This window comes from Acanthaster planci, linkage group LG08 (genome assembly GCF_054643075.1).
Source record: "Acanthaster planci isolate LZ-2023a linkage group LG08, COTS_SCS, whole genome shotgun sequence".
NCBI lineage: Eukaryota > Metazoa > Echinodermata > Asteroidea > Valvatida > Acanthasteridae > Acanthaster > Acanthaster planci.
Genome location: NC_141784.1, coordinates 4,149,418 through 4,165,105, shown reverse-complemented (window position 1 = coordinate 4,165,105; position 15,688 = coordinate 4,149,418). Strand labels below are relative to the sequence as shown.

General features: G+C 40.5%; 1 protein-coding gene and 1 long non-coding RNA gene across 9 annotated transcripts in view; one reads left to right on the top strand and one right to left on the bottom strand.

Annotated features, from left to right (window-relative positions):
- The first annotated feature begins 550 nt into the window (after positions 1-550).
- On the top strand, positions 551-9,932 carry LOC110974557 (homeobox protein Hox-A3a-like). The gene is made up of 2 exons (XM_022226296.2): positions 551-2,285; positions 6,505-9,932. The coding sequence occupies exons 1-2, from the start codon at positions 1,796-1,798 to the stop codon at positions 6,987-6,989; spliced, it is 975 nt and encodes a 324-aa protein (XP_022081988.2). The 5' UTR covers positions 551-1,795; the 3' UTR covers positions 6,990-9,932.
- The window catches only part of LOC110974558 (uncharacterized), a 22,568-nt gene continuing 14,828 nt past the window's right edge, over positions 7,949-15,688 (bottom strand). For 4 of the 8 annotated variants that reach the window (XR_002597600.2, XR_002597598.2, XR_015426205.1 and 1 more), the window contains exons 2-6: positions 13,726-13,789; positions 12,204-12,295; positions 11,280-11,969; positions 10,222-10,311; positions 7,949-9,614 (exon numbers count right to left, since the gene is read on the bottom strand). This is a non-coding gene — a long non-coding RNA (uncharacterized LOC110974558). Of the gene's footprint in view, positions 9,615-10,221; positions 10,312-11,279; positions 11,970-12,203; positions 12,314-13,066; positions 13,252-13,725; positions 13,790-15,688 lie in introns of all 8 variants that reach the window. The other 4 variants (XR_002597604.2, XR_015426206.1, XR_002597603.2 and 1 more) reach the window with 2 other exon arrangements.

Genomic DNA, 15,688 nt, shown 5'->3' with positions numbered 1-15,688 from the left:
AATGCAACTTGACGTGAATGTCATACGTGATTAGCCGAACCCCACCGGCTCCGTGTGGCCAAAATGAAAGGGACAACCTTACCTGTGGGCGGACTCCCATTTTTTTTGGTGGGGGGTTCCCCCTCGATTCTGAAACGGGAGAGGGTGAGGCCTCTTCTTTTGTTGTGTCGGCGCGAGAGGGTGTACGAGGGACAACCCCAGAAATGTTCGTGGCCTGTGCCCCCCCCAACACACACACCTAACCCAACCATCACCACCCCATCTCCCCCAGAGTCAACGATGACAGAAGTGAAGTTTGTCGTGTTTGAAAACTGTGATCAAGCCCATGCACTGAATCCCCTTAGGAAAAACGACCCGACTCAGTCGACAACCTGCCTTACGCGACGGTAACTGTTGCACCCTTCTCATTCACACAACCCCGTCCCATTTCCTACCATCTTAAAACCTAGGAACTCATGAGGCATACCAATTCAGTTTTATTTATTGAAATTTTTTATTTTACAAAATGTTAACATTGCCGAATGGGAAAAAAATGAAATGAATTTCATTTTTAAGATGTGTACATGTTTGTTTCGGATTGCCGCTTCTGTTATCTCCCAGGGGTTTAAAAATGAACAAAATAATAATCATTATTTTTAAAAGTTGGTCACACTACACGGGATCTGGGTGTGGACATTGTGCACGTTATTAAGGACTATTTGCGCCCTTGCTTCACGGCCGTCTACTTTGTCCTACCCCGTTAGGCGGGGTGTGATGAGAACAATTGGTAAAATAATAAACATGATAATTAAGAGAGAGGGACAGCCACTATGTAGGCACAAGGGAATCTTATCCACTGTCTTGTAACAACTTTCAGTGAAAGGGGAGTTCCTACTCTGGATAAACAAAAAAGAAAGAGGAAAATATCAATTTCAATTAATTTAAAATATGTAATGGTGAATCAACATTGTTCCAATGCTCAGTATTTGCTGCGTTTTACGTATAGATTTTGCCAAACAGTTTGTGTGAGTTCCCTCCCCAAGTCAGTTCAATTACTCCAGGATCGTAATTACAATCTCTGTTTTGTGATGCAGAATGTTAATCTCCTTTCGGGTTTCGCGATAGCTTCATGTCTGTCAGTCTGCGTTAAGACAAGAGGGAGATCTTGGAATAACCACAGAGCTGAATAAATCTCCTTTGAGTCAGAACCTACAGTTTTCCCGTGCTCATTAGCGAGCACACTGGCACTCGCGAGGGTATCAATCATCAGCTTCAATTCTCCGTTCAACCCTCCAGGGTGAAATGAGTTCGAACTCTCGGGCCAGCTTCCCGAGCGCGGCCAGCCCAGGTACGAGCCGACTAATGTTTGTCGACAACCGTCATTTCCTCACAATTTGTCCGAGTAGAGCCGTACGTTGCCCACCGCAGCAATATACATGTATCTTGCGTGCCTAGTGCCTTTTCTTTGTACATGTATTACAGGGTTTGGTCGGCATTGATGTCCACAAGTGCCAATGCGGGTTACTCCGTTTACAACTTTTGGCGTTCCTAGCTCCCCGGGGCAAGGGAACGATTACTTGTGTCCTGCAGCGTTACGGGAACAAAGGGATTGTTATATTGTTGATGTCTGGAATAAAAGTGTTTTGGGCCGATATTTTGAGAGCCTTAATGCCTTCATGTCCATCGTCTGCTGTCAAAGCCAGCCATCGCTCCATTGGTGGCAGGCTTGGTACCACGTGATCCCTACCGGTGAGGACAGTCGGCTTGATAATTATGTCAGAACTCTGTCAGATAGACATAAATTTCCACAGAGGCGATGAACAGCATGCACAGCTCGTTCTACGACACGGCGCAGATTGCCGGGGAGTTTTACCATGGTGCCACCGCTACAGAGTCAGCCCCGGCGGCCTGTCGGAGCACCTCCACCAGTGATGGGTTCGGTTACGCCCAGAACCCGCGGTTTTACAACATGTATTACAACAGCAGCGCCGGGACGGGTGAGGGTTATCCCCACCACCAGGCCACCGAACCGGTGTCCATCCCGGGGCTCTCGGTACCCCCTCCCCCGTCCGCCGAGCAGGGATGCTACGGTAACCTCCTGTCCGAGGCGGCGGCGGCGTCGGCCACAAGGAACCACCGACCCCCGTCCAACGGCAGCTCGGACTCGGTGGAAGACAACGAAGGGGGCGAAGGGCTGCGAAAAGAGAACAGCTCACGGGGAGCAGGAGCCGGACTCTCCAAGAAGATCTACCCCTGGATGACGGAGTCAAGACAGAACGTCAAACAGAAAGTCACTTCTGCGAGTGGTAAGTTCATTTAGCTGTGAACATTTTGATTCCATCGAGACTGAACCCTAGATCTACTTGTTTAACATTCTCCGCGACAATCCTTACTATATTGCTAAAACTACAGTAGTCTTAGGGGTTTGATTGAAAGTGTTTCATCCGAATGCAATATTGAATATTTCTATTGCGTGTGAAATAAAGGCATCATTTCCAAACACAAGCCCTGGATTACAAGCCCCTGACATTCCAAATATAAGGTAATATTGCAGCTGTATTATCAAATGTTCAGTTACTACAAAACTCGAAATTCCGTATTTAATATTAAATCACTGTTTCTTGTATTCTCATCCGTGTTGTACTTTTTATGAAAAGATCAAGCGGATTCAATCCGATTAAATACTCAATATTCATATTATGTACTTTGTAGATGAACTCAGAACGCATACAAATCAAGTCATTTCAAAAAGTAATTGGCAGACATGCACCCAAAAAAACAACCATTACAAAACTCCTTTTAAACTCAACGTTACCTCGAAGGCTTGAGAACAACACGGGTTAAAACGAATGTACATGTATGCCACTTCACAGTGTCACACGCAACTCTTGACTGAATACCCAACCACCACTCTAGAGAACATTAGATTAAATGAAATGACAAAAAGATAAAAAGGCAAGACAACCCGTGAATCCACTGCTGTTGTAAACTCTTCATACACTGAAATGTGGTGTCGTGGGAGAACGAAAACATATCCTAACTAGTAAGTAGTAACTAACCGAAAGAAAATAGCCGGTTTCGCTTGTTGCAAATCATTGTTCATTTGGGAAACAACGGTGAATGAAAAAAAAATAGAACAAAGCAGGCAGTCCTGTTAAAAGAGAAAGATAGAAACTATAACACAGATTTCCACAATGAACAACTTTTCATCAACTTCTGTAATTATATGCACCGCAGAGGCGGATCCAGGGGGCGTGGGGGCGCACGTTCCCTTTTTGTTTCACCATAGGCCTAAATAAATTAAAACAAGACAATAAGAGGAAGAGGCAACAAAAAAGAGGGGTCGTACTGCCTGAATCTCCACCAAAGAGTGCCTAGAATCCGGACCATACACCGCAAAGGCTTCGCGCTACGCGCTGGCGGGCATTTACTATTGCTGGCCATTTACCAGTGCTGCTTTTGTTCACGTCCCCCCCCCACCTTGGAAAATCTGGGATCACGCCCCCCTTCGGGAAAATCCTGGATCCACCCCTGGTACCCCGCCCTCGTGGTTGGTTTCTCATGGCCTTTGAGTTCTTTAGCACCGTTATTTATGTTAATTTTGGACCGGCTCCTAAGAAGTGGTTTTGTTTTTCAGAGTTCAAACCCGTAACTTGTCAAATTTGTTTAGGTTAAAATTTGTTTCTTAAATTTGTTGTATCCAAACATGTTTGTTTTATAATATTATGAGTGTGTAAGCCAAGTTGAAATTTACAGATGATAGTGAAGCACACGCTTCGTAATTAATAATGCATCCCTTGTTTCCAACAAAATAACAGGTCTCATACTGTTCTATATTTTTTTGGTTGGATACATCTATATAAATATATATACTGACCTTGATTGAAAGGACAAATACACTGTCCAGTCTAACTTTCATATTGTCAAAAAGATTTTTATAAAGGTTTTTAGGAATTGCAAGAACAATTTAGCTGCCTTCAAATGTATTGAATCATGACCTTTGTGTTAGACACATCATGCTTTCTTTCCAATATAAAAAAAAGTACAAGAAACACAGATAATGGCTCAAAAAGAAAACGCACGCGATAAATTAAGTATCGAGTATCATAATAATAGGGGTATTCCAACATGGAGCGTTCGACATTTCCTATCATATAATTGTAAAACATGCCATCTGTGCTCTTTTTAGAACATGTTTGATGGTTAATCAGCCAATTCCAGGCCAATATTCAGACATTCAAGAAAATACTTAAAGCAGCTATAAATTGCTTTTTTTCATGATTATTTCAGGAAGCATTGTGAGCTTGGATCTTTGGTTAACCAACCGTTACTATAAATTGTCCCCGGGATTTTGTTGCAAGCTCAGTGACTCTGTTCTTTTATTATGTAAGTCAACGGTTTGGAGGCCCTGCAAACTGTTTTGTTGACAGTGATCTGCTTTAATATACCAATATGTACCAAAATGTTCTCATTATCATATACTAAAGATGATTGTTTGAATTGACTCACAATGTTCTCATATCTTTGCCTATTTTTAAAATGTTGACGTTTCCTTCTTAGCTTTGCGAAGAAAAAAAATTGCTCATAAAAAAATACCATAACATTTTTTTTGTGTTGGGGAAAAACATCCACCTATGCTTTGCATTTTCGTGGATACAAACAGAAGAGCGAGACTCTTAATACAATTCCAATATTCGAAACGAATGAAAAAAATGGGACGGCAGCGTGGTGAGAAAAGACACTCACCCACCCAGCCAGCGATGTCGCAAATCGCAAATAAATCGCAAGAAACGTTCAACTGATATATTGTTATTGATGGCTGCTAAAGCTTTAAGTCAGTGAAACTGGAGCTTTGCACATTGAGGTCTGACAGGAATGGATAAATTTCACAAAATTCTTCCTCTGGGTCTTTGTTGTTAATTAAATCAATCTTGCTATGACTTTGCAAACATGATTAGAAGCCAAACGTTAAATGTTAAATCGCTAAACAACATCCATCTCTACCCTAAATATGTTTACCAACTGATAGCAAGTGAGTGTTTAGGTGTTTAATTACTAAAACAAAGTTTGCAGTGTCTTGTCTGTTGTCCAGGTCATGACTTTTACCCCAGCGTTATTTTGAACATCACTTCATGTCCATCTCTCCATGTTTTGCTTTTCTTTTCATTAGTCAGACAGCGTAATTTTTTGGGTCCAGAGTTTACATACACATGACTGAAAGACTTTGCCGATTCTTGGCAACATTTCTTTCTCTGTAGGTGATAACACCTCTTCATTAGCCTGTAAATAAAGCACTGAGTAAACTATATGTTTCGATTGATCACTTAAAGAAAAGGAATGGTTTAAGACCAACAGATAAAGTCCCAAAAACTTGTAATTTAACGCTTATACAATCCAAGTATATGTCTAAACTTTCAACCCGTACTGCGCATAGAGATCACATTTGTTTAGTTAAAACCAACAGCAACTTCAATAATCATGGATTATGGTTGGCGTTTTGACCGTGCAAGAATCGATATGCGATCGAGTCTTCGCTTTCATGTTTTATGTAAACATTTAGAGACCAATAAATTATTACTCGTCCAGCAAAAGCGTTCCTGCGTGCATGCTTAAGCTTAAGGATCGAGGGATCTGGGATTGGAGTCAATATTCGTATCGGCTATCTGAATTTATGAAATATTTTGAAAACAAAGTTAACCATAATATTGGTTTTGCTTATACGTCTTCTACGAGACCATGATTTCAACTCACACCAATAAGAAAGTAAACATGTCCGACGGGAGGCAAAACATATTATGGTAGCAAGTGTTGTTTTCATTAGGACAATTTGAAGTACATGTATATTGTAACACTGACGTTTCGAGAATCGAAGAATAGCGGGAATGCGATTGGGAAACCGTATGGGGATACTGCGGTTAAGTGAGAAGTGATCAGGCAGCTAACCAAAACGTAAAAGCAGATGTTGGATTGTTGTTACTATGTCCTCTCCCATTCTTACGCCACCTTTTTAGCAAATTAGATTGCTTACAAAATCGGGATAGTGCAATAATTTTCGAGTGGTGGAGGACGTGTTGTTGGTTTTTGTTTCAGATTGTGTTGTTGATCTCAAACCCAGCCATGCACTTTATCGCCAAGCAGGGTTTTTCCTCTTAAAACAAACCACAGGATATTGGGGAAAGCCAAACTTCCCCAATAACCTGAGGACATTTTCCTGGATGACAGAACTCGAATTATCAATATGAGTAACTAGTTTCTTAATAAATATATAAAGTGGTGTTTTATAGAGGAAGTGTTTGTAGCAGGGAGTATATTGGTAACTTTGGGACATAAAACAGGTGCTTCATGTGGTGTCAGTATAAATGAAGGACAGACATGAAATAAAAATTAAGATTATTGAAACTGAGTATTAATAACTACAGCACAAACACGTCGCCTCGAAGTTTAGTTTCAGAGTGTATGCCCGGCATCACTCAGTTGACATCATTGAGTAATGGATTATTGTTATCGCAATTACTATTTTCATAGAGAAGAAGAAACAACTTGAGATTGCGGCCAGCAAGCGCAACCGGACCGCCTTCACCAGTGCCCAGCTAGTTGAGCTGGAGAAGGAGTTCCACTTCAACCGTTACCTGTGCCGGCCCCGCCGCATCGAGATGGCCGGCTCGCTCAGCCTGACGGAGCGGCAAATCAAGATCTGGTTCCAAAACCGCCGAATGAAATACAAGCGTGACGCCAAGGAGAGTGAGCGTGCCGAACGGGGGATCAAAGTCTCGGACTCGGTGCTGGCCCGCCAGTCGGAGCGGAGTCCGCGCTTCATTGCCAGCACGGGCAGCCCACTCATGCTGAACTACCCAGGGGCCGCTGGGGGAGGCGGTGGAGTGGCTGCTGCCGGTGCTGCTTCGCCCTGTATGGACTCTCGAAACTTTCCTCACGGCGGAGGGATATATAACCGATTCCCGTACCCACAGGAGCAGCTCATGAACGCCTCACCCCGACTTACAAATTTGTGACGAATTGGAACGGGACTCCAAACGTGATTGTCGTGGCTTAGTTTGTTCGTTTGTCTGTATTTTGATGGATCCTTCCCTCAAGTCATCCTCGAAGCAAAGAAATGAGAGATCTGTTGCTATCGTACGTGTATAAATGATGCAAGGCAATACAAGTTGGAGCCATCTTCGTATAAGAGGGATGACCAGCCTGGCCAGCCTGAAAACCATTGCTTTATGAAAATACGCGTGAAAGCCAAGCATTTCCTCGGACACCAGCCTGATCAAACGTATGAACAGTTCCAAACTTCGGACGAATTTAAAAGGAGAGAAGGCGTTGTCACCCGATATGTCGAATAGTATAATAGTTTTTAAGGTTTCTACAATACAAGGAAAGGTGGGTCATCTTTTACAGTGAGCTGCTGATCGGGTATATTCACATAGAATATTTTTGGTTTATTTTCCTGTTCAATTCTGAAATTTGTACACTTTTTCTGGCTAAATGTATTGGTAAACATGCCCAATCATTTTCAGTATATAGCCAATAGCCAATAGACCTACATACGATAACCGTCGCTTATAAACGTGGCCGTCCACTTTTTTTTGTCTCTAGATGTTCTTTCCTTTTCAGAGTCGCAATCGCTCATTTCGAATGCAAGGCAAATGGACACTTCTTCTCTGCCTGGAGGAAATGACTACAGACAAGTTAATTTCATGAAAGTTTCCTTACAATTATAACTTCCCAGGTGTTTCTTCAATTACGCAAGGCACCTGAATCCTCTAAAATCCACCGATGTGCACGAACGCAGTGGCAGATTCTCTGTATACCTAAAGTCTCCATGACATGCAGGTCATGCGTAAAGTGCAGTGTGATTTTACCTTCTTCGATTCCTTCAAGAACCCCCTAATGTCCTGGTGGAGTTTGAATGATAAATGAGGATGAGGTGGTAATGAAAATGTAATCACAAGGCCACTGACCGATGTAATTCGGACAAAGGAGACATACATTTATTGCTTTGGAATCACAGTTTTCCCCTATAGTTGTGCAATTCTGACCAGGCATTTAAACAGTTTATATTTGCACTAGAGTGACCTATCGGAAAGTTCTTTGATATGTTCTCTTCGGCTTTAGACACCTTCAAACTGGACGAAAATGTATAATTTACATGGTGAAACACTGGCAGCAGAAACTTCTACAGTATTTTAAAACTCCTTAGATTTTGATTGCATTACTGTTCATTTAAAGTTAAAAGTGAAGTGTAAAGTTCATATAAATTTTCGACCTCGCGGATAGTATCGTTGCATATGGCAATTGTTTTAGAAATCTTTGTCCAACACTTGAGGGGAAAAACATCTTTTAAACAATTGAAAATGTAACTTGTTCACATTATAATATAGGTTTCCTCGGCTAATTTAAATGGTCTTTATTCAAATTCACAAGCGGAATCGATTTGGTGCACTTGCCATATTTAAATCCGTCATTAGTCAAATCAGCTGTCGCAGTTAAACCACAAGCACAGATTTTCTGCCAAGAAACTTTCGTCTACGTTTCGCCTACGCCAAGCCGTTTCATTCAGAAACAAACTTGTGTTTTGTCACATAATTTAGTTTATTCAAATTCTTGACATCCTCAGAAAAAATGCATATAGGTCTTAGACAACCTTCTACTCTATTTCCTTTCTTCCAGTTCAATAATCTCTTGGTTCTTCCAAATTGGGTTTCTTGTTAACATGCTAGACTCATTCTACACTAAATTAACAGGGGTGAGTTCGTTTCAGCAAGGTTTTTGTATACATTGTTGTCTTTATTTATTTATTTATGCACTCTTCATTTGTTTTAAATTAAAAAGACTTGTTTTGAGGGGATTGTTTATATTTTTGCTATTTTGTTGTCAATCTATTGTGCCAAATGGTTTGTGGGGACCCAAGGAAATTCTTTAGCACGCACAAGAGTATAGTTTACCCTGAAATGTATATCAAAATAATTGATACAAGACAAATCCACTCTTTGACGCTTCCATTTATCAAAAGCTTCGACAAATTTGATTTGTAATGATGAGGTTTCTCGACTTTATGTGTTAATGTGCGGACCATACTTTGAAACAAATCGCTTTTTCTAACACACTGCGGATTTGCCCTGAATGAATTTGAATATTTTGAGTTGATGCATTAAATTCAGAACCATTTGAAATAGCCGGGACGTCCTGTACACGTAAAAAAGAAACCTGCATTTATCTCCGAAGAAATCCTGACTTTTAAAAATCACAAGATTTTAAGTAAAAGTGTCCCTCTTTTTTCATAACAAAACCTTCCAACATAAAATCTCAAGCGTGTTAGACCTGTTGCATGTAAATACGCATTTTTGAGGCGAATTATGTCTGACAATATTAAAAAAACAGGGTATTTCACGGTTTTTTGCCGTTGTAATTTTCTCGTTTGTAAATACTAGGGCGTAACTGTGTGTTTATGGTGTACATGCTTTACTTTACCACAAAAAGGGACTGACGCACAAAAGGAACAAAATGGTTTTCCTGTCCTTTTACCCGTGGTTATTCTTTTGTTCAACTCTGTCGTCTGTGGTAGGTGCCTTTGCTCCTTCCATGGGGGCGAGGTTGCTATAGGGATGAAGGGAAACACACTGCCTTGTTCTCTGTGGAGAGCAAAATACAATAGTGTACATCAAATTGGTTTCTATGAGATATAGAGTGGCCTTTTGTCTCATTAGTTGGACATGTTGCATTTAATTTGATTTTTTACAAGCTAGGCAAAGAAGCGGATTCATGATTTGAGTAGGCCTATTAAATTTGACTTCCATCGTAGCTGATCTTATTCTCAAAGGACGGTGACAATACGACCATCATTCCTTGTGATGTTTTGGATCTTTGTTATCTCTAATGTAATCTTTGGCCACATTTATGTCATGTGTGTACCTTGATTACCTTGGCAATAAATCTCCCTGTCTGCTGTATACTTGATGCCATTTTATTTCTGTTAGTGAGGCGTATGTTATGAAGAAGGGATTGTTAACTTTTAAACTTCCTCTAAAATGAAACCGACTATGATTTGCAATGGAAAGTGAAAGCAATGCAGAGGTTTGCTCTTTATTTCGCCATTTTCTGCTATGACCAGTCTACGTGCAGTTGGGTTACTGTAATCACGTTCGAAAGTTGGACCTCGGTAGTCTCAAAAGAGAAAGATACAACCTGAAGATCTAAAGAACAAGATTAAGTTTTTAACTGTAGACAAACAACACTTACCGGAATGAATGTGCTGATTGAGGAAAAGAAAGACCCTGCTGCCACGGAGAGTAAGCTCGTCTGCAAATCACCGTTTCGTTGTTTCTTTCTCTTCAAATAATAATGCACACACAGGACATGTTCGGTAAATGTAAGTACAGACTGGGCTCTATACAAAACTGCATGCGCAATGTAACAAAATGATGGAAAGAAAAGAAGCTATCTTTCGCCTAAGATTTAAGTACACATATCTTTGGTGTACTGGAGACTGTCGTCAAAGTTCTTTTACTTCTCCAGTCATGAGTAAAAGGGTGAACAATGACAAAGGAATGTATATATATATTTTTCACAGTTCGCTGGAATAGCTTATGGCTTGGCTTGGGACCGACTAACTTAGGATGGACTTGCAGGGACTCGTGTGGATTCGGTTAAAATAAAATGCACTTCAAAGTATGCTTAGTCAAAAGCGTCTGTGTAACCGGAATGCGGATGGGTATAGTAAATACAAATCCATTCGTCTCGCACTTAGCAAGACAAGCAACTTCAAACGTCCTTCGAGGTATTGGTCTAACACAGCGGTGTATGCCAGCCTCTGGTGCGCTAACCTTACATACCTAGTGTGGACTTGTGAACAAAAGATGTCTACACGATGCAGGACAGGAAGACGTTCTGTGGACTTACACACGTCCACTGGACGTTTCCCCTTCTCTGAAAAAGAAGTTTAGAGGCATTTTGGGGTATGCGTCATCCGTTGTAAAAGGAAGAGGAATGGTCAAAGGAAACCTTGTACAAAAAGCCAGCTGAAATCGTGTTCCCAGTTCAAGAAAAACGAGTATTTTCACTGAATTTTCTTAACTGCACAAAAAGAAAGGAATGTCCACACTAGGTATGTAAGGTAAGTAAGTGTCTGTGTGTGTGTGTGGGGGGGCACCTTCAATTATCGAATGCGGCTTCGGGCTCATTCAACATGTTGGGGGAGGAAAAAATGCGTTGCTTTTATTTCACGGTGTTGTTTCTTAGGGTTTGGTGCTGATATTTGATTTAAAAAAAATCTACCGAGTACTTTCTCTCCAACTCACCTTTGAAGTTTTCTTTGGCTGGATACTTCACTGGTCAAATAACAGCAAAACTTCGAGACACTTCAGCAAAACTTATAGGGACAAGGCAGCGTAATTGTTAAATGCAGTTCTTGTAAATACATGTACATGTAGTTCTTGTCTCACTGAACTTGTCAGTTTTGTGTGTTCATGACATGAGGTCAGGAGCAAAGCTTTTTCAAAACCATTTCCAGTTAATTAATAAGTTCCGGATTCATATATTTGAACAGACCCCCGCCCCCAAGGAAGAGTGTCTTCCCGTAATAACATTCACGGCAACAGCGCCCTTTTATAGTCAGGGAAACCATAGATATTTCTAAAGGTTTACAAAGGTGAACTTTCCACTGAGAGTAACCCGAAAAGATGTCAAGAATTTTTCCTAAATTTAGCAGGAGCAGTGTCATTTGTTTGATACCATCTCCCCCTTCCTGGTGGCCAATCCAGTCGGCATCGTTCAGATTGTGGACAGAGTCGGCGCAGTACTGCTTGACCTTTGAACCCACGCATTCCTGCGCAGACGGGCTCTAAGAGAAGCGTCTAGGCCTCAGGGTCAAGAGGGGGCACTGTTGTCATTCGTCTTCCTCAGCCCACGTCAACACGCGCTGTCATTGAGGGTCTTATCTAGCAGGTGCGGGCTCCCACTGAGTTTTTCTTCATTCCATAGGACTATGGCTGAGGAGAGGAAATGTGTGTACATGAAACACATGAATGTTGTTTATAAACGAAGTCCTAATGAGGAAAAATCACTTGACATAATTGAAATTGATAACGTTTTGACAAGCCAGTAACATCCCATAACTGAAATCCAGACCTTATAAAAGCAGTGTTTGTTGCACACAATATACAAAATATATTAAGATTTTCTTCTAAACAAAACAAGCAGAAACCAAAACAAAAATCACGTACCATTATAAACAGAGTTGAATTCTTCCGGAAGGCGGGCTGTTTCTCACATTTTCACGATTAAGGTGGGCAAACTGTGGGAGGACTTTACTCCTCTGAAGGGAAAAGAGAATCTAGGTTGAATTTAGCATCATCCAGCTAATGATCAGTTACATGTACATCCATGTATATCATTCCTAATCTGTTAAAATGATCGAACAACGATATCACGGTATCATTCCTTCAGATCCGTAAGTCTGAGTTAACTATCATAAACATGTGTTTGAATCTAGCATAATCTGAATTCACTGATGTTGAAAGTACATGTACAACAGGATATAACGGGGAATTGATAAGTAAATTTTGTTTCATGCTAGGTTCAAGGGAATGCTTAATTAAACTTCGTAACTAATTCACTGTCTGAAAGAGTCTATGCAATTTTGTTTTTAAATCATTGCAAATTTTTCATTTTCACTTTATTTGCGTCCTGTTTAAGCTCATTTTTAATTTAAATGTTTCAGTTGCAGAGACCGTTTATTTGTCTCTGTGGGTTTTATGCATATGCAACTCAGATAATTATTCCTGAGCAAGAGGTGATGTCATTCAGGAAGAAACCTCGTTACAAGAGTTATTTCAGCACCAAAATGTCCTATATTGTGTTTTATTAATTTTCCCCTGAGGTAATTTTGAGTCGTTTTACTTTATGGCAGCTTGCCATTACGATTTTCAAAACCAATTATATTAGCATAAATTAAGTTCAAGCTTTGAACAAAAAGCACCATAAGGGCCTCCGTAGTTAGGTCAATGTTACTCATATGTTTTGTTTTATCTTGGGGGAGAGTCAATCGTTCTGAGAAAAAAAGGGAGTTGTTTTTCCCCAGAAATACCTGTGATTGTGATTTTGTTTTTCGGCAGGAAATTCCAGAGAGGGTTGGGGAATAAAATGTTTCCCTTGATCGAAGCGAAGATAGGGGTCGGCTGAAATGAGAGCTGTAGAATTAACTAAGGAGTTCCTTGTCGACAGTTTAGTGTCTTCCTTACATGACATCACAGCAATAACGCCCTCGTTTTTCTGGAAAACACGGAAAGTTATTTTCGAAAAAGTACATTTTTCAAAGATTTACCATTGGAAAGTCGAAAGGTTCTGCAATATTTAAGTGGCACAGAAAGTTGCACAAAATATGTTCCTGTGTAAAGCCCATGCCCCTTATATCAATTTTCCCTTTTTTCCTAGAATCCAAACGAATCTTTGCAAACGGAGATGTATTTAAATTTCATTCTCTATTTTAACACCTGAATCAAGCATTTACATGTTTGGAAGTTTGAAATGGTGTTTGGAGTTTCTATTTGAATACAAGCAAAAGCAAAAAACGTCATATTTGGGATGGAAAAAATAACTTCGAAATTAGCGTTTACACGAAACGTTACATGTTGTTATTTTCTTTGCTGTTTGTCGCTGTAGCTGCTGCTGCTAATGCGATCATGCTTGAAAGTTTCACTAATGCAATCTTATTTTATGTGAACGTTATGTCTTACAAACTCTTACCAATCCAGTCACGACTCTGCTGTAGTAACATGGAAGAAGCGATTGATCAGAATATAAGGTCACCCTGAAAGTTAAGAAAAACCAGAATGAAATGGACTTTTTTATTCTTCTTTTTTTCCACTTTTGCAATAGTTCTGTTGTCATTGTTGCAACTGCACCAGCATCGATTGTCAGGAAAGAGGGCTTGTACGAGGGATCTGAACTTGGGATTGAATAAGAGATACTGTGCTTACCAATAGGCCCTACTAATGAAACAAACCCCGTACTCCCAATCTTCTTAATCGTAAGCCCGAATACAACCCAAAGACTGGTTCCATTGCTCATGATTGATATGAGAACTCCGATTATTACTCCACCAAGCGTACGAAAGACTGCCCTCTTGTTTTGGCGCGTATACAGCTGTGGAATTAACGGCTTACTGTAGTCGCTTTGGTAAAGGCTCAAAAGGACTGAGAAATAAGCTCCTCATCGTAATGAACATGAAGTTTCATGACTGGACAGTCCTCATGTCTTAAGAAAGAGGGACTCCTTGCCCACGATCGATCTTTTTAATGATGCGTACGAGTTTCCATTCGTAATATAAAAATAGTGGACCAAATTAAAACGAATTGCAACATGCTAATAAAGTGTAATTGGGGACCACTGAAAAAAACGACTTGATAAGAAGGAAAATCTGACATTTTTGTTATTCTGACAGCGCTGACGCTACATATTTGCCAAAGAAGACATTGCAGTCGTGCTATTATTGCTGCTGTTGTTGCTGTTATCGCTGCTGTTGTTGCTGTTATCGCTGCTGTTGTTGCTGTTATTGTTACTGTTGTTGCTGTTATTGTTACTGTTGTTGCTGTTATTGTTGCTGTTGTTGCTGTTATTTCTGCTGTTGTTGCTGTTATCGCTGCTGTTGTTGCTGTTTTCGCTGCTGTTGTTGCTGTTATCGCTGCTGTTGTTGCTGTTATTTCTGCTGTTGTTGCTGTTATCGCTGCTGTTGTTGCTGTTTTCGCTGCTGTTGTTGCTGTTATCGCTGCTGTTGTTGCTGTTATTTCTGCTGTTGTTGCTGTTATCGCTGCTGTTGTTGCTGTTTTCGCTGCTGTTGTTGCTGTTATCGCTGCTGTTGTTGCTGTTATTTCTGCTGTTGTTGCTGTTATTTCTGCTGTTGTTGCTGTTATCGCTGCTGTTGTTGCTGTTTTCGCTGCTGTTGTTGCTGTTATCGCTGCTGTTGTTGCTGTTATTTCTGCTGTTGTTGCTGTTATCGCTGCTGTTGTTGCTGTTTTCGCTGCTGTTGTTGCTGTTATCGCTGCTGTTGTTGCTGTTTTCGCTGCTGTTGTTGCTGTTATCGCTGCTGTTGTTGTTGTTGCTGCTGCTGCTGCTGCTGCTGTTGTTGTTGTTGTTGTTGTAGTTGTTATTACTGTTTTGCTTTTCTTCATTTCGCTGTTCTTAAGCTTTGTTAAAGCACCAGCTCTTCTCAGCACTGGAATTCCTTCTAAATAAGTCCTTTAAAAGTTAACTTTAAATAAATTCTGGTACTCTGAGTTATCTGATTGCACATAAACATAGCAATTTTAAATCCCCAGACTAAAGACAGTGCTGCTATACATGTCCCTCGTGATTCGGGACAAACTTTTGCGTAGCAACCATCATCCCTGGAATGGACTGGTTCCTTTGTGCCCTTCTCATCCATTGAAACTAGTGTATTGATGCAAGGTATCTCTTATGTAAGTAAGCAAAAGCTTACCCCGAATCACGTGGTATAGCAACAGTCTCATTAGTATGGAGAATTCAAATTGTTATGTTCACGTGGATTTAAAAAATTCAGTGTACCAGATTTCATTCAAATTTAACTCGCAAAAGGCTTATTCAAACAGCTAGTGTTAACAGGCAATATGTTTTGGACTATTCAAAATAAAGTTGCTTCCTGAGGCATAAGCCTTTATGTTCTTGTGGCCTGTATTTGCCTGTGTAGCCC

Coding starts and splice junctions, on each gene's coding strand:
- LOC110974557 (XM_022226296.2), top strand. CDS start 1,796: ATGAACAGCATGCACAGCTCGTTCTACGACACGGCGCAGATTGCCGGG. Junction 2,286..6,504: donor GAAAGTCACTTCTGCGAGTG/GTAAGTTCATTT, acceptor CTATTTTCATAG/AGAAGAAGAAACAACTTGAG.